General features: G+C 38.6%; 1 protein-coding gene across 8 annotated transcripts in view; it reads left to right on the forward strand.

Annotated features, from left to right (window-relative positions):
* The window catches only part of NPNT (nephronectin), a 112989-nt gene that overhangs the window by 70162 nt on the left and 20444 nt on the right, over positions 1 to 22383 (forward strand). For 4 of the 8 annotated variants that reach the window (XM_020974748.2, XM_020974749.2, XM_020974751.2 and 1 more), the window contains 5 exons: positions 2578 to 2697; positions 4978 to 5097; positions 6511 to 6645; positions 6882 to 7004; positions 8797 to 9213. In XM_020974748.2, coding sequence (XP_020830407.1) covers positions 2578 to 2697; positions 4978 to 5097; positions 6511 to 6645; positions 6882 to 7004; positions 8797 to 9213 — 915 coding nt within the window. The remainder of the gene's footprint in view (positions 1 to 2577; positions 2698 to 4977; positions 5098 to 6510; positions 6646 to 6881; positions 7005 to 8796; positions 9214 to 22383) is intronic. The other 4 variants (XM_020974750.2, XM_078148984.1, XM_020974752.2 and 1 more) reach the window with 4 other exon arrangements.

Below are 22383 nucleotides of genomic sequence, written 5' to 3' on the forward strand. Positions count from 1 at the left end.
GTTAAGTCTTGTGTAACTCACAAGTTGGTCATGAATTTTGCACGTTATCATATATAATCACTCCCTGGCTTTATTTTAGTGGTTTTTCTTTATTGTTTTGGAGGTGTCTATTGGAAGAATATGGTTATGTCAAGAAGTAACTATAAACAGAGGACATCCCTATAAAAAGAAAAGAAAAACCTCAGAATGTTAATTGTATTTAACATCCAATTTGTATTCGTCAGATAACATGATATTAGGCCATCCTCCAACAGAAAGTGCTCAGGTTTAAATGCTATATCTATAGTATTAAATATATAGTAATCTATTTTAAACTATATATGAATTTCAGGGATTTATCCGTTATAACATATTCTGCCACTTTCAAATAGTCCTAAGAAGTGGTTCCTTGAGTCTCATTTATAATAAAGATTAAAATGTAATTTAGAAGTGAATAAGAAGGGGAAGGGAAGCCCCTTGTTGCATTTAATTCACTTTAATTGAGATTTTTCAATCCATCAGAGACAGGGGAAAAGAGATTTTTGTAGACAATGGATTATGTAGCCAGTCCCTTCTACAATGAACATTTCCTCCTGAAATCTTTTGAGATATGATTTTCTTCTGAGGCCCCTTGAGTTTATCCAAAGTAAGAAAGCAGAATAGAATAGTGGTATGGGATCTCATTTCAATGTTAGGATTTTTTTTTCCCTCTAGTTTCACCCAGAAAAAAAAAAGTGGGGCTTAATCCATTACCATTATGGTGCGCTAGTGTGGAAGAAAATCAGACCTTGAAAGGAGATAGAGTATGAGGATTTGTGAGAAGCAACTCCAATTTTAAACATACTGTAACTTAATCACTTTGTCAAATGAAATGGATAGACCTGTAATAAGCCATAAGCTCACATTTTAGCTGAACTATTTTTTTTTTAAAGATTAAGATTCACCATATATATATTGATAATCTGTATTCCAGATTTCCTAATAGGAGCCTATAAACAATAGAAGTTATGTTAATTTAGTGCTTACACTGGCGATTCCAGAGAAAATAAACAGCTGGTCACATTTCTTTTTAATGAAGTCTATAATCCTGACATTAGTATTTCACAATATTTATTTCCTGTTATGAGCTTTATGTTCACTTGGGGCAAGATTTGAAGGTGGAAATTTTCATAATGTGTACTTCATTAATTCATTGTGTGTTTGTAGTTAACCGATAAACCTGAAATCAATAATGCTCAATTTTTGATATCTAAATTAGTATTTCCACATTGCCCTCGTAATGTCCTAGATTAAATTGGTTAAGAGCTTTGGGTTTTTTCAGTTGCTGCTTTTTAAAATGTGCTACTAAACTGAGAAACCCAGTTTCAGTCTTTAATCTTTGATAGATATAACGTGGATAAATGAATCACTAAGGATAACAATTCTACCTTTAATAATGACAGGCAGCTAGGAATAGCGGTGGTGAACCTGCTTTGGAGTCTGGAAGACTGGAGTTCTATTCCTACTTTGAAAACAAACCTGCTGTGGGACTCTGAGAAATTCACTTAATCTCATTGTCCTAGGCAGCTCTCTAAAACATTGCAAAGAAGTACTGGCCTGCATTAAGAAAGGAGATGCCTCCCTTTCTACACTGATGAAATCAAGGGTCTGGTCTAAAGAAAAACCCAGAAATATCTGGACTAGGTTAGTACTTTTGCTCTAAAGATGCACCTTTCCTCTGAAAAGCTCCAGGCATCTAGACATTAAACAAATTGTTCTCATCTGATGAAATAAGTTGGGATAGGTATCTTTTTAAAAAAAAAAATTGATATGAAAAAAATAAGACTCAGGAAGAGGAAGGTAACAGCCAACTCAACCTAGGCAGGGACGGGGAACCTGTGGCCTCGAGGCTAAGTCCTCAAGTGGGGCCCTATGACTGAATCCAAACTTCACAGACCAAATCCTTTTATTGAGGGGATTTGGTCTGTGAAGTTTGGATTCTGTCAAAGGGTCATACTTGAGGACTTGAAGGGTGAAAATGCAAGGTCTGGCCTATTCTGCTCCCATAAGTTGAGTAGAATAGATTAATAAAAACAATCAATTTATTCTTCCCAGTCCTCACCTCCCTTTCTCACCAACAGCCAGATTTCTGCTTCTCATAAGGTTAATATTTCTCCTTCAGCTCTCTTTGAATGTCAAGTCAGCTGAATTTTTTTTTAGGGAGTACTTCTCGGACTCCACTTTTGGGGTGAGCCACGCGGGATGTCCATCTGACCCTGGAAGGCCAGATGTCCATCCCTCTGGCACAAACATCTGTGTTACAGATAAAAATAGCTTGTGTTCACCATCAATCTGAATTCAACTCTGAAAAGGTTGAAAAAGTGAGAGCAGGACAGCTTTCTTTTTTCAGTCTTCAATACTCAGTTCCCGTGCTCTCTCTCCCATTTTCTGTAACTATCCATATGCGTACACGTGTTCACACACACACACACACACACACACACACACACACACACACTCTCACACTCACTTTCTCTATAATGAGTTAATAGATTCAGGTCTGATGCTGGAAGTCTTTTGTCTTTGCTCCTACCCCACTTCTCTCCCCATTCTTTTTAGATTTAAATGAATGTGGTCTCAAGCCCCGGCCCTGCAAGCATCGGTGCATGAATACTTATGGCAGCTACAAGTGCTACTGTCTAAATGGGTACATGCTTATGGCAGATGGATCTTGTTCAAGTATGTCAATATTCCTTTTCCCTCCCCCCCTCACCTTTTTGGAAGTGCTCTTGGCTTGGGTTTTTTTTTTAATGATACTTCAAATACATTGTGAGAGTCTCCTCATTCCATCTCAAAAGGAACTTGCATATTTCAATTTGCTTGTTGTTTTAATGTAGATGTTGGCTTAAAATTCAAATTGAAGACACTCAAAATAAATATACAGCATTATCTTACTGCAAGTGGCCTTTTAAAATTGATGTGCTAGATATCTTGGTACTTAGATCTACACAAGAATAGAATTATATTTGGTCATGACATTTCCCAAACAGATATCTACAATTCTCTACCCTTCCTTAACTTTCTTTAGCTATTCTTTATAAAGCTGGGCAGCAACCTCTTGCTATGTATCAGACAACCTGAATGCTTGCTAATTGTAAACCACGATTTTGTGTTTTAAAGAAATTGTAGTTGTGGTTATACATAAATTGTACCTCCACAATTTTAACTCTTCCTATTATCTTATCAAGAGGCAGCTTGGTGTAGTAGATGAAAGGCTGACTTCAAAGTCGGAAAGATCTGATTTCCCGTCCTGCTTCTGATATGGATAGGTCATGTAACCCTTGACAAGTAACTTAAACTCTCAGCCTCCCAGGCCACTTAACTCAATGTGGCAGAGCAGGTGTCAATCTGCTTTGATAATTAATTAACAATCGGCTTTGATCCCTACATTGATAAAATCACAGGTTTAACCAAAAAAAAAAAAAACCAAGAAAGAAAGAAAGAATAAAAGTCATCTTCTTATAGATGGTTACTTTGAATGGGGATAATAAGGTGCTTACCTGCTCTAGCATTTGGGTTTTTTTCTGAGCTCTAAATGCAGCCCTCTGACACTGTGCCAAACAACTGATGTGGCTGCTTATTTTCAATGAATTGACTATGTAGATTAAAAAAACAAACAAACACCTGACTAAACAAATGTAGCCAATATAGAAACTGCAGTCCTTCTCCCAAATCCCAATTGCTTCCTTAAAGCAAGACTACAATATATCCCTTCAGGGTCTAGGGGTAGCCCTGAGGGATTGGGGGTTGTCTTTCTCATGCCAAGGACACAAAGCCCCTTTCCGATGTGTTTTCCTCAATGTTAGTCTCTAGTGATAACAAATATCTCTCTTATATCACTAACATATCCCAGTGAATATCACTCCAGTATCTTTTAACTAGTTAATATCGATTAACTTTTACAAAGGGATATTTATTGAGAAGATGCTACGAGAACAGAAATTATGAACTGTTTCCCCTCCTGACTTGGGAGGCACACTGTCCCTTATAACCACCTTAGTCTCTGGAGAGATAAACACAGCCTTGAAGTAGTTGCTACAAGGCATTCAGCCCACCAAATTCACTTCTAAATGAGTCATAGCCAATGGAGGAGTTACTGCTGCTCCTTCTAGGTTACCTTCCATCTGCTGCTGTGCTGGATGAAATGAATTACTAGGAGCTTAACTCCCCACTTGACTCAGCTATCCACAAAATCTGGTATGGACTTAAGCTTTTGGACCTCTGGTGACTGACTCTCACAAACTTAATGCTCACTAGGTTTCAGCCTAGTCTAATAATTCTTTATCTTAAAACAGCAAAGAAGAAATAGAGACAGGCAAAGAACAAATTCTCAGGTTACATGTCATCCCAAATGGAGAGGGTCCAGCACCTCTCTCCACCCGTAAATTTTCAGGAGAGCTTTCTTACTTGAACTAGCCAGGCAGCAAAGAGTGGAAGAGAGGCACATTTTGTCTCATTAGTGTCTTTTAAATATACTCCTAGTGTGGGGTCAGGTGGACTAAAAAGTTATAGAATACTCTGAGGTCCATGTAAGCTTTGCATCAAATTACACATGCTTGTAAGGGTTGGCTTCAGCCTTTGTCATACAGAAGTAGTCAGCAGTTTTGGCATAGTGTAGAGGTAACATGAGGTTTTCTTGGAATGAATGACTGTCTCAGACTGGGCAGGTCACTGGGGAAACCCTCATAGGAACATTTGCTTCTATATGTTGCTAGAAAAGTGAATCAGGCATTTGAGATAGTAGTCTGGGGAAAGGGTGAGAAGTAAGCCTGGGCTATCCAGATAACTGGTTCCATGCATTCTCCTTTTTGCATGGCCCATGGAGATCCAATCTGCAAATCCTTTGGATGAAAAACCTTCGTGTTTTATTTCTCCAGAGTCCTCAGGGACCTGCCTCAATTGGAGTGGGGTCCATTTTCTTCTCCCGCCTTGTATGAACAAGTCTCTGTTTCCTTTTAGGTGCCCTGTCGTGTTCGATGGCGAATTGTCAGTATGGCTGTGATGTGATGAAAGGTGATGTGCGCTGCCGCTGTCCTTCACCAGGTTTACAGCTGGGGCCAGACGGGAGGACCTGTGTGGGTGAGTGTAAAAATGGAACTGAGTCCACACCTGCTCTCTGGTAAAGGGTGAGCAGTGTGTATGATGGAATGGGGAGCAGAGGGAAGTCTACCTGTACTTGTATGAATGCTTCATAACTAGTTAGAGAAAAAGAGGAAATCATGGCTTAACTCTATATGCTACAGAATTCAACAAGTTTATTATTGTCTGCCATGTACAGAACTATGTACTTTGCATGTGTGAGAGTACTTATGGATTTCATGATTTCAGTGTGGGAGTCCTCAGCCTCAGAGTAGGGGATTCCCATCACTCTGATCCAGTGGTTAAGATCAAATGAGATAATATTTATAAATTACTTACCACAGTGCCTGGCAGCGTAGCCAGGCAGATAGAGTGCCAGGCCTGCAGTCAGGGAGATTCATCTTTCTGAATTCAAATCTGGCCTCAGATACTTACTAGCTGTGTGACCCTGGGCAAGTCACTTAACTCTGTTTGCTTCAGTTCCTCCTCTATAAAATAAGTCAGAAAAGGAAATGGCAAACCACTGTGGTATCTTTGCTAAGAAAACCCTAAATGTGGTCCTGGACGTAGCTGAAATGCCTGAACAGCCCACAGTGCCTGGCACATATAGTAGGTACTTAATAAATGTTTATTCCCTAGACAAGCATATGAGGTTAATTGACTTGTCCAGGTCGGTCAGTTAATCAGTAAGCATTTAATAAGTCCCTGCCATGTGCTAGGCACTGTACTAATCACTCAGGATGCAAAGACGCTCCCATTCTCTCTAGTCTTACCTGGTATCAGAGGAAAGATTTGAACTCTGGTCTTCTTGAAGTTTATCACTCTATCAACTACTCTAAATTTCCTCTATGCACTTTGTGTGTTTCTACGTACTTAATATACTTAACAAATGAGTGAACAAACACGCATAGACATGAACTAAACCTTGTCATTACACTCACTGGAAGACTTTTTTTTTATGTAAGACTTATTATTTCAACTATGGACAGTTCAGATCTTTTAAAAAAAATTACTCATTTTAGAAAGATCTTTGATCTCATCACTGTGGACACTTCCTCTACCAATACAGATTGCAACCCCTCTATGCCTTAGTGTAGACAGTTTCATGAGTAACTGTGGCCAAAACTTCATCATCTGGTGGTCAGTCTTCAAGGGGTAAGCCTGCTTGAACATGTTCAAACTGTTCTCTCAAAAGATGCATCATCTCACCCTTGCGTCTCTACAAACAGGCTTTCTCATCTCAGCAGGCTTTGCTAAGGCTCGGGTTCACCTGGCAAAGCCTTCAAGAATGCCCAGGGTCACCTTCCATGCTGTGCTGAAGCATCAGAGCAGGACTTCAGTAAAGGATATATATTCTGAATTAAGCAATTTCAGTCCTCGCTGTTTATAAAGTCGTATTGTTTGTATTTCTAGATGTGGATGAATGTGCAGCTAGGAGAGCTGTATGCCCCAGATTTAGGCAATGCGTGAACACCTTTGGAAGCTACATCTGCAAGTGCCATAAAGGCTTTGACCTCATGTATATTGGAGGCAAATACCAGTGTCATGGTAATGAAATTCAGTCCTTGTGTTATTTGTTTGGGCAAGGGTCTTTGAACAACATACATAAAAATATACATATATACATATATGCATATATATTCACTTGTGTAGCATCATCATTTTCTCTTGTTGATTTTTTGGGTAGTTTTGCTATGTAAAATTTGAAATATATGAAGAGAATCTTTTTAGCCCTTCTCATTTGTCTCTCCACTAAATAGATTTATTGCCTTTTTCTGCCCTAGATATAGATGAATGCTCTCTTGGTCAATACCAGTGCAGCAGCTTTGCCCAATGTTACAACGTATACGGGTCATACAAGTGTAAATGTAGGGATGGCTACCGGGGAGATGGCATAAACTGCATATGTAAGTCATAGTTATCTTTTTGTCCTGAGTTCCAACAACAAATAAAACACAGAAATAATCTACTCAGAATGATGAGAAAGAAGGTCATTTATCTAGGACTCTAAATTTCAGAGGGGCAGGTAGGTGATGGAATGGATAGAGTGCCAGGTATGGAGTCAGGAAGACTCATCTTCCTGAGTTCAAATCTGGTTTCAGACACTTACTAGCTCTATGACCCTGGGTAAGTCACTTGGCCCGATTTGCCTCAGTTTTCTCCTCTGTAAAATGAACTGGAGAAGGAATTGGCAAACCATTCTAGTGTCTTTGCCAAACAAACAAACAAACAAACCCAAATGGGGTCACAAAAAGTCAGATGCAACTGAACCACAAACTAAATTTCAGCTCTACACGTAGCTAACAGCAATATTGTTCTGAGTTTCATAAGAACTAAAGTCACCCAATATTGTTTTATAAATAATAAAAGATGTAATATTGCATCCAAGATTAAAAAGCATTTCAGCTTGCCTGACTACATTGTTTTGTCTACAGATCCTTAGCTTTAGGAATCTAATCCTCAGAATTAGGAAGGTGAATTCTGTGACAAGTGAAAGCTGTCAATTAGATTAATATTTAATTCAGAAATATTCTGTGTCATTGGCATTTAGACTCTGCTGAAGGTAGACTGTGCTCAAGCTTTAACTTCCAGACTTTCTTATGTGCATAGCATTCCTTTAATCATCATTTTCTTTGCCCATTGGAGCTATGAAATTTGTAAGCAAATTCAAGATGAAGAATGAGGAGGGCTTAGAGCTGTTGTATTCAGAGTCAATTACTATCTTAACAGGTGAACTTCCTTGACTTTGTCATCTTTTTTGTGTGATTTCCCCCTTCAGTGATGCTGTTCCCATCCTAGCCATGCCTGCCCATCCTGGGCAACCTTCTTAGCTACATTCTCCCATCAATTCACCATAGAGGGTCTACTCAGTGGGCAAGGGACTTTCTTTTCTTTCTGTTGATGTCTCAAGGTTATCTACCAATAGAAAATCAGTTCAGTTCAACTACTAGTTCTGGTCTTTTTTTAAAAAAAAACTTTAAAAAATTATTTAGAACTTTTGTCATTGTCACTTGCATTTCCCAATATATCCCTTCTTTCCTTATCTGCTCCCCATCTGAAGAGAGAGAGAGAGAGAGAGAGGGACAGAGATAGAGAGACAGAACAGAGAGAGAGACAGAGAGAGAGATTGAGAAAGAAATGGATTATTAAAACCAACATATGAACTGAGTTCAACATTGTGTCTACTTTCACACTCAGAGTCTTCCATCTCCACAAAGGTCTAGAAGTACATTTCTATATCCTTTCTTTGGGGCCAAACTTAATCATAACTTCATAACATTTAGTTGCAGTTATATTTTTCTTGTTCTTCCATTTATCTCTGTTTCTGTTTCTCTATTTCTGTCCCTTATCTGTCTCTGACTGTGTGTCTCATATTAGGCGGCATATGACTATATAAATAACATTCAGGTTTGAAAGTCCCATAAAGCAGTTGAACATACATCTGAAGTTTATCTGCTCACCATGTTTTCTGAAAGATGGCTGGACTGTAATATGAAATATTTAAGAGTGGACTTTAAGCCAACTGTAGTTTTTTTAATGAGTTTTTGGATTACTTGTTTTACATTCACAGAGAATAAGCATAGAAATAATTCACACTTTTTAAGTAAGCACAATAGAGTAATGTCTTCTGTTGTTTTTCATCCTGGACAGAGAAATGGTTGCATGTTAATTTGATTCTTTCCTTTTTTGCTCTTTCAGATATTCCAAAGGTTATGATTGAACCTTCAAAACCAGTTCATGTATCAGAAGGAAATAATACTTTCCCAAAAGGTAATGGAGGACATATTAATAAAATTCCTGATATTGCAACTACTAGATGGCCTCTAAGGACACCACACATTCCCACTGTTCATACAGAGAGATCTACTCCTAAGCCCCCAAGACCTACACCAAAGCCAACGACACCACCTCCACCAAACACAACTGAACTTACTACTGTCCGCATGACACCACCACCATGGACAGCAGTAACAACGCAAAGACCACAGCCCAAGCCATCAACAATGGCACCTTCATTTTCAACCAAAATACCAATTGAAAGTACATCTCCAAGAGGAATGACGGTTGACAACAGAATACCGACAGATCCTCAGAAACCCAGAGGAGACGTGTTCAGTGAGTAACATTAACAGTGTTCTGTTTCTTAGCTTCTTTGAATATCGATAGAGTTAAACCTGGCATTAAAATTGAACTCATAGAAAGAATTAATTATTCAACAAAGTCAGTCACAATTGCTGGTGATTAAATGTTGTAAGAGCTTTACAAACAGCTATTTCCCAGCTTTTCTTTTTGTCCCAGCTTAGGGCCTTAGAGATTATCCTCTAACCATCCAATGCAGGAATCCTTTCTACCATGTTCCTAACATATGATTATTAAGCCTTAGCTCAAATACTTCCAGTGACCAGGAGCTAAATTCCTTATAAAGCAGCCCATTAGAGCCAACGGATTTTAAATTTTTAATTGAAATCTGTTTATACATATATATATGTGTGTGTGTGTGTGTGTGTGTGTGTCTGTGTGTATACATGCATATATATGTATATATAAATTCAAACTCATTATTTTTATTTATTGCTCTGTTGAGGAAAATGGCTGATAATATTTTTATGACCATCCTAGTATTCTTTAATAAGCAAAGCATATCTGATCAACACAAACTATTTGAAATAATTATATGATGATCTCTTCTTGAATATTACCCAAGCAAATAATATGTATTTTTGAAGTTTTGGGGGGTTTTTTGGTGAAGCAATTGGGGTTAAGTGACTTGTCCAGAGTCACACAGCTAATGAGTTTTTTATATGTCTGAGGCCAGAATTGAACTCAGGTCATCCTGACTCCAGGACTGGTGCTCTATCCACTGTGCCATCTAGCTGCCCCAATTTTTGAAGTTTTATTGACACTTTTTTTAAACTTTTCCCACTTTGTCCCTCTTCACCTTTCCCACATATCCACCCGTTGTAATAAAGGATAAAAAGTAGAGTAGGGGAGAATAGTAATGCTACTAAATATATGAAAAATTGACATTGCTTTTCCCATGAATTGAAATATTCTTTTGCCAATAAGACTACAACTCTTTATTTTATGATTTTTCCACTGTCATCCTGGTAACTTCATAGAATTTACACTAAAAAGAAATTATTCATAATCACAGAAGGCTCAGACAATGAAAGTTATCCATCTATAATCCATTATCTCTGAAAAGAAGCAAGGGGAGCTATCTTGTCATATCATTTCCTTTAACAAAGACTGAGCATCAAAATTTCACAACCATTCAGTTCTGTTTTTTTGTTGTTGTTCTTTCTATTGAAGTTGGTGTAGTCATGTTTTCCTGGTTTTGCTCACTTCACTTTGCATCAGTCCACATGACTTTCTGTGGTTCTCTGAATTTACTGTATTTACCATTTCTTATATCACTCCATTTATATGCCATGTTTTATTTAGCCCTTGCTCATTTAATGACATCCTCTTTGTTTAATATTCTTTGCTTTGTACTACAAAAGTGCCTGTATATCTATCTGTCTGTCTGTCTGTCTGTCTATCTGTCTATCTAATTTCTCTCTCTCTTTATCTTTGCACCTTTCCAAGTGGCTGGGGAAAAGACTGGGATGGGGATAAGGCTAGCAGGAGATGCTGCACTGGAAAACAGTGATGATACAGAGTTCATTTGTTTTCTGGAAATGATTCTTACAGGGTAGTTTCTCAAAGATTTTCTCATCTGATATGAATGTAGTTCCAAATTCTTCGTAAGCTTCTGAACACACCTAATTTTGTAAGGACTTGGCTGAGATTGGAAGCTCCTGAACGCCCTAATGTAACAGACCTAGTGATATGGAAAGAGCTAATGTTCATGAAAACATTGCTATTAGGTTAAAATAGTTCTGTGTGAATTAAAAAACAATCTGTTGTTTGCAAGACTGAGCAACAACTTAACTGAAACATTATGTTTTACTTACATTATCATAAATTATATATTATGGCTCTTCATCAAAGTAACTTTGTGGGCTTATCTATTATAAAAATATTCACAATACCATATTTTCCCCCTATTGATGGACACTAAGAAGCAGTTGAATTGATGGTGAAATTTGCCATGAAAAAATTGGGGCGCACCAAATTTTGATAGGTTTTAAGATATTCATTACGAAGAGGAAATGTAGTGTGAAAGTACTGCCATGCAAAGGCATTGATCTCTCTGGTCCTCTGCCAAGTTTAGTGTATGCCATGAATAACATGACTTCATGTCATTAGCTGCCCCTGACAAGAAATACTCTCCTCATTACATACAGAGCATCATAGATAGATAGATAGAGACATATGCACACATACATATATGCAAACATACATAGATGAATGGTTACATACATATATGCATACATGGATTGATAGGTACATACATACATGCATACGCACATACACACATACATAGCTAGATAGATTCATTAATAAAGCAAGCATTTATTATTTATTATGTAACAGGTACCATGCTAATACAGTGTAGCTGATAGTTAAGTTAAAAGTATATAAGATATCAACTAAATTAGTTTTGATTGCAAAACCTACACCAGCTTCATGGCACTCCCCTTCACTGCGGCCACTCCAGAAAAACGTGTATCCAGTTCCATCTTCAGTAAGCTGGCCTTCATTTGCCTGCCCTATTTCACTCAGGGCTGCTATTTAGATGTGATACCTGCTAGGCTCTCTTGCAACAAGAGCTGTTTGTCTTTCAGTCTGGATTTTGTGTTGTCTATAAGTATGTGCACATTCCATATGCCTATGATGAGTGAAATCATCTTTGCAAATGTTTTTTATGTATTTTTTTGTGTGTTTCAACCACAAAATGGGATTCCCACCTGCCTCCATAATCAGGCCAGAGCATCAAGGTCAGTTACCACACTGATAATAAATTCTTCAATTTGAAAAAGCTACAAGCCAAGACCAAAGTGAAGGGAGTGTTGGTGCATAATTTTCTGTTTGCAGATGACTGTGTGCTCAATGCAGACTCTGAAGCTGAGATGCAACAAAGTATGGATCAATTCTCTGCTGCTTGTGCTAATTTTGGCCTAATAATTAACATCAAAAAAAAACCCACAGGTGCTCCATCAGCCACCACCATACCACCCATATTTGGAACTATTGGGTTACAACAAATGGAGAAGTCTTGAATGCTGTGGATAAGGTCACTTACCTTGGTAGTGCACTTTTCAGAGAAGTACACATTGATAATGAGGTTGATGCACATATTGGCCAGAGCTAGCTCAGGATTTGGGAGGCTCCAAAGGAAAGTATGGGAGAGAAGAGGTGTTAGACTGAATACCAAACTGAAGGTCTACAGAGCCATTGTGCTGACTTCATTGTATGCCTGTGAAACCTGAACAGTCTACTAGCGCCATGCCAGGAAACTGAATAGCTTCCATTTGAATTGTCTTAGGAAGATTCTGGCAGGATAAGATACCAGACACTGAGGTCCTTTCTCAAACTAAACTTACAAGCATTCAAACGCTGCTTCAGAGAGCACAACTTTGACGGGCTGTCCGAGTTGTTCGAATGCAGAACGTTTGCTTGCCAAAAAGAATATTTTATGAAGAACTCACACAGGGCAAGTGTTCACATGGTGACCACAAGAAGTGGTACAAGGACACGCTCAAGGTCTCTCTTAAGAACTTTGGAATTGATTTGTGACATGGCAGACACTGACAGAGGACTTCTCAGCATGGCATGTCCACATTAGAGAAGGTGCTGTGCTCTATGAGCAAAGCAGAATTGAAACAGCTCGAAGAAAATGCAGGATGTGCAAATTTGGAGAATCCACCCCAAAATGTTCACTCAGACTATTTGTGCCCGACCTGTGGTAGAGCATTCTGACCTAATATTGGTCTGATCAGCCACAGTCAGACACGCTGAAACTTGACTCTAGCATAGTGATGCCATTTTGGTCCTTTTCAAGAACAAAGGACTACAACCACCATGTAAGATACCAATTCTCCTTAATTTCAGAGTTCTTAGCATGCAGCTGATATTCAAAACAGAGGAATTCTTTTTTTCCTTCAAGGTAGATGGAAAACTGCTGTCCATAGAACCATAAATATTAAAAGGCCTTTCTCACCAATTCTTTCTCCCCCAGGGACCTTAGAGATTTAGTCTAATCCCCAGGTTTTACAGGCTGAGAAAGGGAGGTGACATGACTTGCCTCCAGTCACTTAGCTGGTTAGCGGCAGGATCAGCCCTCCTGACTGCAGGAATGTTCAAGTCATGCCGCCCATGGGCATTGAGGGTTTCTCTGGACTCTTTCAGATATCATATGCATGCATGCGTGACATTGCATTCCTCCAGCCTGCAGTGAAGGGGTGGGAATGCAAAGGTCAGCCTCAGGTTTGCTAAATAATATGAGAGTTTGGGAGATTGTGAAGATATCTGGGGATGAACTGAAAGGATAAAAAGATGATTACTGAACTAAAACAGTTCAGAAGCAGGAGAGGGGAGAAAGGGAATCCATTATCTAATCTGATTTTCTTCAGAAAGTGAGATTTAAGAATTTGCTTGAAAATGATTTAACCTTTAAGAAGTATTATTTCCTCCTCTTTTCCTGGAGCATGTTGTCTGACTTTCTTCTTTGCCAGCATCTCTCCCTACCTTGTACTATACTTGTAATGGAATAAATTAGTGAGTGATAAAGAAACATTGCCAAGCGCTGTGCTAAGATTTGAGGATAAAAATACGACACTGAGTGGCAGGAGAGGAGACTTACTTATATGATAGGAGGTGGGATTGGAAAGGCTCTGCCATAGAAGGCCTGAAATTCCTATTAGAGTCACTAATGTGTCAAACCAAAAAGAAGGTGTAGGGTATTGTATAAGGAAGACCACCACTGGGGCAGCTAGGTGGTGCAGTGGATAGAGCACGGCCCTGGAGTCAGCCTCATACACATAACACTTACTAGAGGTGTGACCCTGGGCAAGTCACTTAACAGTACTGCCTAACCAAAAAAAAAAAAGAAAAAGAAAAAAAAGACTGCAGGTAAGTATATCCTATCCTAGAGTGGTGGATTAATAAAATTCCATTAATTGTAGTCATCCCATTATTATTAACAGCAGCAGCAACAACAATAATAGTTAGCATTCATGTAATACTTTAAGATCTTCAAAGCACTTTCCCTTTATTATTTCATTTAATCCTTCTAACAGCCCTGTAAGATAGGTACTATTTTATCCCCACTTTACAGATGAAGAAACTGAGACCAAGAGAGGATAAGTGATTTGCCCAGGATTACACAGCTAGTAAGCATTTGAGATAGAATTCAAACTCAAGTCTTCTGGACTTCACATCAAACACTCTATCCACTGTGCAACCCAGCTCCCACCACCATTGATACAGTGGCTTGTATTAGATCACCAGATTGGCTGTTCAGATATTGGTAAGCCAATTTAAAGGAGAGGTAAATTTGGGAGGCAGGGACAGATGTAAGAGGTCTCGAGGGGAAATAAAGATAAATGGGTAGATGTAGGGTAATGGGATAGATACCTATGGTGAGTCTCCCAAAATAAGCATAATGAAAAGGGAAGGAAATGGGGGACTGAGGATGAATTTCACTAGCTCACAATTTGTCCTGGCTTTGAATATGTGACAGAGGCAACATAGTGTAGTGAATAGAGAGCTGGCCTTGGGGTCATGAAGACCTAGATTCCAGTCCTGCCTTTGTTGCATACTCATTGTTTAATAACTGGTAAATTGGTTAATCTTTTAGTGTTCTAGGTAGCTTTCTAAGACTATAGAGAGGGTGCCAACCTGCATTGGTAGAGGGGAGGATTCTTTATTGAGGACTTCTCTGTACCAATGAAGTCACATTGGTGACTTTGTTTTTACCCTTATTTTTATTCTATTTTAGCCCTATTTTTATCGTTATTCTCATACTGAATGTGTCAAAATAGATGAGTGCTATCTAACACAAGGAACATATTCATTGCAGGATTAAAAAGTTTTGTTACTAATACTTTTAAAAATTCTATAAGTTAAAGGGCTGAGACTATATATTTTTTAAAACCTTATAGAAAGTGGTCCTTAATTATTTTCTAATTGCCTTTAAGATTCTTTCACAAGTTGACAAATTGCAGGTAGGTCAACCAGCTTGTTGAAGCTCAAATCATTTTCAATCATGTCTGACTCTTCCTGATCCCATTTGGGGTCTTCTTGGAAGAGATGCTGGAGTAGTTTGCCACTTCCTTTTCCAACTTATTTTACAGAGGAGGATACTGAGCAGGGGTTAAATGACTTGTCTAGGTTCACATAGCTAGTTAAGTGTCTGAGGCTAGATCTGAACTCAGGATGATGAGTCTTCCTGACTCCAGGCTCCATGCTCTGTCCACTGTGCCACTTAGCTGTCCAACCAACCAACAGCGGTAGATATTCTTACTTATTGACTAGAAAGTGTGTTCATATGCAAAATAATTACATTTGATAGAAGATTGTAATGTAGGTGACCACTGGATGATTACTCAGCTTCAGAGTGAGTCTGAAGTCATCACTTCTAACTTTTAGTACTTTGGTGTGTGTCTATAATAGCCACTAAAAATAATTGTTAGTCAATTAGCGCTTATTGAATGGGGAAAGGGGAAGATGACGTGGTCGGACTATCACTTAAGGAAGATTAATTTGCCTTTTCAATGGAGAGTGGACTTCAGTGGAGTAAGACAAGGTAGGGAGATCAACCAGTTGGCTGTTGCAGTAGTTCAGATATGAGGTGATGAGAGCCTGTCCCAGTGTTGTGACAGTGTCAAAAGAGAGAAAGGAACATATGAGAGATATTACAAAGGCAGAATTGAAAGACCTTGGCAACTGATTGGATGTGGGGGTTAAAAGAGACAAAACAAGTATAACACCTACATTGCAAGGTTGGTTGACTGGGAGGACAGTGGTATGATCAACAGTAAGAGGGAAATTGAAAGACAGGATGGTTTTGGGAAAAAGATAATGAATTCAACTTTGGACATGCTGAATTTAGGGTTACTGTGGTTTATCTGTTCAAGATGTCTAGCAGGCAATTGGAGAGAAGTTAAAACTGGACAGACAAATCTGAGAATCATCTGCATAGGGAAGATGGGTGAATCTGTGGAAGTACTTAAGATCACCAAGTAAAATATCATGAAGAGAAAAGAGAAGAGGGCCCAGCATAGGGCTCTGGGGGGGGACACCTATGGTTACAGACACGACCTAGACGATGATCTGGCAAAGGAGGATAAGAAGGAGCATTTAGGCAGGTAGGAGGAGATCTAGGAGAGAGCCATATCACAAAAACCTAGAGAGAAGACAATATCAGGAGAAAGTCACCGGTGTCAAAGACTTCAGAGAGATCAAGAAGGATGAGAATTAAGAAAAGACCATTACATTTGGTAACCAAGAGATGAACTGGTAACTTTGGAGAGATCAGTTTTGGTTGAATAATAAGATCTGAAGCCAGAGTGCAGAGAGTTAAGAAGAGTGAGAGGAAAGGATGTAGGAGTGTACTAGTGAACATAGAACATAGAAATGCAATGTATATTTTGATGTTTGAGTCCTAGGATTCTGATTGTTAGGATCAGAACAAATAATCATCTGAACAGATTATTGTCCAAATTAGCACAGAGCATGAGAAAATAGACGGAAAGATTAAGGTTGCCTGCAGGAGGAAAACATATCTTTTATTAATGTAGAGAGAAGTACTCTGAAAGGCACTGGAGAAAGGTACTTTTCTGTTCATTTCCTCTTCTATAAATTGTACAGGGTATGTGACTGGAGTGGCAATGATGTCCTTAGTCATGAAAATATTAAAGTCTGTATTCTGTATGATATGGTGATGAGTAAAAAGATTGTTTCTGCTGAGGGGTGAAAAGGTCCCCAAACTAGTTTCCTTCTTAGTAAAGAGCAGAGCCTCAAGGAGCTCTTAGATATGTCTGCCATCTCTCTCAAGATTAAATATCTTTCAGTATTTTGAATGAGGGAGATATCACTGTGTATAGGGCAGGATCTGGTGATGTGATTTCTAAAGAATTTCAAGGTTTTTGATTTATTTTTTAATTGTATCTTCTGGTCTTAGGCAAAGAAAAATGGCTCACCGCAAAAATGAACAAATTGAATTGTGTATAAACTCAACAAAGCAAGACATTTTAAGTGTTTTCTAAAATTTTATTTCTGTATGTTTTTAAAATTCCTGTAGCTGTTTGTAAGATCTATACAGAGCCTTGAATTAGCAGGCATGAATATTGTGATATGAATAACATCACATTTCATCTTCATATTTAATTGTATTTACTTGAGATGCATAAAATTGAAAATTCTAGTTTTGGTCTCTAAATGAGGACATAACTTTACCAGCTCTCTTGTCTTGTCGTCTTTGGTTGTGTTCATGAAACTATTGGCTCACATAAATCAAGGTTCTTCATTTTGTAAGAGATTTTGTATAAACAGAGAGAAAGATTAGAAACACAGCCAGTAAATGAATGTTTTACTTATCACTAATTTTTTTTTTTGTATATTCAGAGACACTGCGGAAATATGGGTGTGTGGTATAATATTCCTAAGGTACTCTTAGGACAAACATACCAAATTTCTACTTTTCAGTTTGCACCTGGGTAATTATCACATAAAGTCCTTTTTCTCTAAATATATTGAAAAGCAGTATAATAGATATGATCAAAATTTGCCCTTAGAAAATTACTTAAAATGCAAAATCTCTCATTAATTAATCAATTAATTAGCTCCAAGCCCCTATCCTGGCAAAGCTGAGGAAAACTTCATTTCCCATAAGCTAAATCACCCCTCAGTCTCAAATCCTGAGCTAATAGTCTTAGACGAATAACAGTGTTACTAACCATGGAATTTATTAGCAGTAACAGAGAACATAAAGACATAGATAAATTTTTAAGCAATATATCAGCTGTGAGAAAGATCACAGCTAGAGTCATCACTGTGCACTCCAAAACCCTGGAGTGACAGTCCAACTTTTCAATGATCTTTGGAACTCTGTTCCTCTTAGAGTGACATTTTACTCAGTGCTATTCAGAAATATCAGTTAACTCTTCCTCTGTCCTCAGATATAACAATTAGTTGAGTTCTTCTCAGGATGGCAGTTAAAAGTCTCTCCATTCCCTTCAGGGATTTTCCTTGGGATATCTTCTACAGAGTATAAGAGAATAACTCAGTTTAGTTCTTATCAGGAAGGGAAGATCAGTTACTTTGGGAAATGTGGTAATTAAATTCAGTTCTCTCCAAGCACCCCCTTCATACTGCCTCTCAAAGATTAACTCTCCAGGTCCATCCCAGACATGTTTTCAGTGGGAGTTAACTGTCCTAGTCTCTTTGGGAATAAAGTTTGGTTAAGCCATTTTCAATGTTTCATACTGACTTAGCTAACTATCAATACTCAAAATCCTCTACATAAGGTTATAGTAACAGCTGAAGGACAAATAGTTAACAGCTAGCCTTAATCACTGAAAGTACATTGCCTCAGTCAAAGTGAGAACTGGGAAAGACCTTGGCTTGAAAAGGCCAAGGTCTCCCACTGCTGCTGGAACCATCTAAAATCATCCTGATCTATGTCTGGTCACTGGACCCAGATGGCTTTGAAGGAGAAGGTGAGGCTGGTGACTTTGCACAGCCCTCCTTCACTTAAATCCAATTCACTTGCAAGTCGTGGCATCACCTCTCTGATGTCATGATCCTCTTCGAGAACGAAGGACAAACAAAAACAAGAACAACATGTAAAATCTCTATAGGAGCGACTATTTAAGCTAGAGTTACATATTCAAAACATGAAATATAGAAATAAGAATTATGAAATATAAAATTATAGAATCTCAGGAAGTAGAAGGCATCCCAGAGGTAAACTAAGCTGATCACCAGCCTGAGCAAAAATTTTCTCTTTAATGTGTTCAGCTAGTCATTCTGCCACATGATTTCCTGTGATTGAGAACTCACTACCTACCCAAATCCTACCACGCTTTTGGAAAGCTCTAATTGTTTGGCACTAACATCTACCCTTCTTTAACTTCCCCTTTTTTGGTGCCACTTCTGCCCATTAGGACAAAACCCTGGCATCTCTTACATGTGGCCGCATTTCAAATATTTAAAGATACAATTGTCTTTCCCAGAAGTTTTCTCTTCTTCTGGATAAACATCCCTAGTTCCTTTGGTGGTTTTTATAACCTTGGTTTTCAGTCCCCACATTGTCTTGGTCTCCCTCCTATTATCTCAGAAGAGACTTTTGTAAAGTATTTAGAGCAGCTTCTGGTACCTAGTAAGTGCTTAATAAATGCGTGTTCCTCTTCCTTTACCCTCTCTAGACTAATCCATTTTGTCTGTGGTCTTTTTAAATTGTGCTGCCTATAACTGAACATGATACTTCACACGAGGTCAAACAAGGACAGAAAACAGCAGGACTGTCACCTCTTTCTTTCTGGTGAAAGTGTCTAATCTCCTTATAAAACAATGACAGTTCCCTTTCAGGGTAAACAACACACAAGGTAACAACTTTCATTAGTTCCGCACTGTTACATACTAACTGTGTGCAGAGAACACTGTGGTACATGCTGTAGGAGATAAAAAGTTTACTTAACATATAGCCACAAATGTGCTGAAAAACTGGCTCTTGGATGGGAGGTGAGGATGTACGCAGCTCACACTTAAAGCTTTAAGTTTAATCTGCATTATTAATATTTGCTCCATCACTTTTTTAGGTTTAGACAGTTGACAAAGCAACAAACCAAGCCCTGATTTGTGGCTATTTCTGAGGTGTAAATGCTTACACCACAAATCTAATAACTTGGCCCAGAAACTACTCACCAAAGCAAGAATGAACAGGAAGCAAGAGGGAAATCACTCTACCATTTTCTCTCAAAGAGAGAAGTTGGCAGTTATTTCCACTTCTTTCTTCAAGGCCCTATCTTTGAACCACAACCTAAAGGGAAACCTAGCCAAGAAGTTTAAATTCTGTGAGAACTGAGAATGACAGCCCTAAACATTTGCTGGAAGGTCTGTATCCCAATCAGCAAGTCTAACCTTAATATAGCCCTGAGACACTCATTCTGGAGTGGTGCCCAGGGTCAAGTTCAGGCATATACTCAGCCTTAGAATGGAGTGTAAAAAGTCAAGTGTCCAAACACTTTTTGGGTGTCTAAAGATGCCCAAACGGCAGTGTGCTCTGGTGAGCAGTAGTGTGCTCTGTGTAGGGTTCCAGCAGGAGTCAAGGTCAGAGCTTACCACCGTACCTGCTTCTCCTGGTTCCTTCCTTCTGCAGATGCTCTATAGCAGGCATCCTTTTGCATTCTGAATTCTTCTGAATTCTCTTGTATCTGATCTTCCTAAGTCTTCAGGATTGTTGAAAACCTCTATTTACAATTCAACCTATTAGTCTCGTCTGCATCCTCTACCTTCCAATCTAATGGTATTTATGTTCTCCTTTTCCACACCTCCCCCAATTACTTTTTATTCATTTATCTGTGTAGATGTATTTCCCCATCCTTCTGAAGATGCCCTCTTGTTCTACATGACCAGCAGATGTTGCCACTGTTTTTGAAAAGTAGAATGGTAGTGGGATTATTCCATAGCCTGGTCAACAAGGTTAGTGTTCAGTCAGGCCAGAATGACTCTAGGATATTTGCTCCTTTTTTTTTTTTAGGCAATTGGGGTTAAGTGACTTGCCCAGGGTCACACAGCTAGTAAGTATCAAGTGTTTGGTCTGAGGCCAAATTTGAACTCAGGTCCTCCTGGCTTCAAGGTCAGTGCTCTATCCACTGCATCACCTAGCTGTCCCTCCTTCTTTTCTTTATGAGGGATCCCAAACCTACAAACCAATATTTGCTTTGGGTCTAAGAACTTTGGCCTCATTTCCCACTCCAAATCCCTCTCTCTCCATCAAGGGATAGGGAACCTGCAGCCTTGAAGCCATATGTGACCCTCTACATCCTCAAGTGCAGCCCTTTGACTGAATACAAACTTTACAGAACAAATAATAAAAGAATTTGTTCTGTAAAACTTGGACTCAGTCAAAAAGCCATTCCTGAGGACCTAGAAGGCCACATGTGGCCTCGAGGCTACAGATTCCCCATCCCTGGGTTCTAGACCCAGTGCTATTTACATGTTCCACCTCTTCCACTGCTACCTTGGGACTAGGAGGGCTCTTGTGTCCTTCCTCAGCTTGTCTTCCTATGTCCCATCCTCCTCCAAAGAAGCTAGGTTGGTTCGTGCAAATTAGCCTAGAGTACCTGGGAGAGAGTAGGGAAGGGAAGAATAACTACTAGTTCACAGCCCAGATACCTATGTCCCTCAAACTGAGAAGAGCAGGCCCTCCTCATACAGTTAATATAGACGATCTTCCCATTATCTATTCTTAAGCTATCCTTTTGGTATTAAATTCCTTTTGTATTGTATGTATCAGTATTGCTAGCTCTCTAAATTTCATGTTCTTTGATTCATTAATACCCTAGCAATGGAGTTAATAATTAACTGGACAGATGCTGATATGCAAGATTTTTTTTTAAGATTAAAAGGGCTTTAAAAAAATACTATGCTAGCTAGCATTTACTGCAATAACTTTAGGATATACTAGCTCTGTGTTACTGCTGATTAAATCTGTCCTTATGAAGCACAGAATTCTTATCTCTAAATCACTCACTCGAGGTAGAAGAAATTGAGCAACAAGGCAGTATTTACCTGATCTTGATCAACATTCCCTTGAATATTGCAAATTACACATTTGAGCTTTCTATTAGGCAGAATTCTGGTATTTGTACATTTAAAATCCAAACTATGAATTTGCTCATGTATTTTTTACCTCTATATTCCCCATTTAGAGGAAAAGCACCAATAAATGTTTCATCCATATAATTTCATATTTTGCCTATATTTTCCTTGCTTTGAAACCATCACTGCAGGTCATGGCTTTCAGCAGCAGACCATAGTGAGGTCCTGTTTTCTGGCGACTTGCAACAGTAGTCAGTGCCATATTTTTGAAATTAAAATCATCAGAGAAAAACTGGAAAGGTAAACAGGAGAATATCTGGTCCCAGCCCCTGCCTTCAGGTTGGTCCAGTGAAATCGTATTTTATCTCCATTGTGTAAATGTGATCTTCACTCTCACTTATGAGATCACAGATCCACAGTAATATATGAATGAACTTTGTCCAAGATCACTTAGCTGTTAAGTGGTAAAGTATAGGCTCAACCCCTATAGCATACCTGTATCTTTCTCACAAATCTATACTGGAACATAATTGGTATAGCTAAGGGTGATTTTTTTTTTACCCTGGAAGTCAT

The sequence above is a fragment of the Phascolarctos cinereus genome, unplaced genomic scaffold, assembly GCF_003287225.1.
Source record: "Phascolarctos cinereus isolate Bilbo 61053 unplaced genomic scaffold, phaCin_HiC Scaffold_9;HRSCAF=440, whole genome shotgun sequence".
NCBI classification, from domain to species: domain Eukaryota; kingdom Metazoa; phylum Chordata; class Mammalia; order Diprotodontia; family Phascolarctidae; genus Phascolarctos; species Phascolarctos cinereus.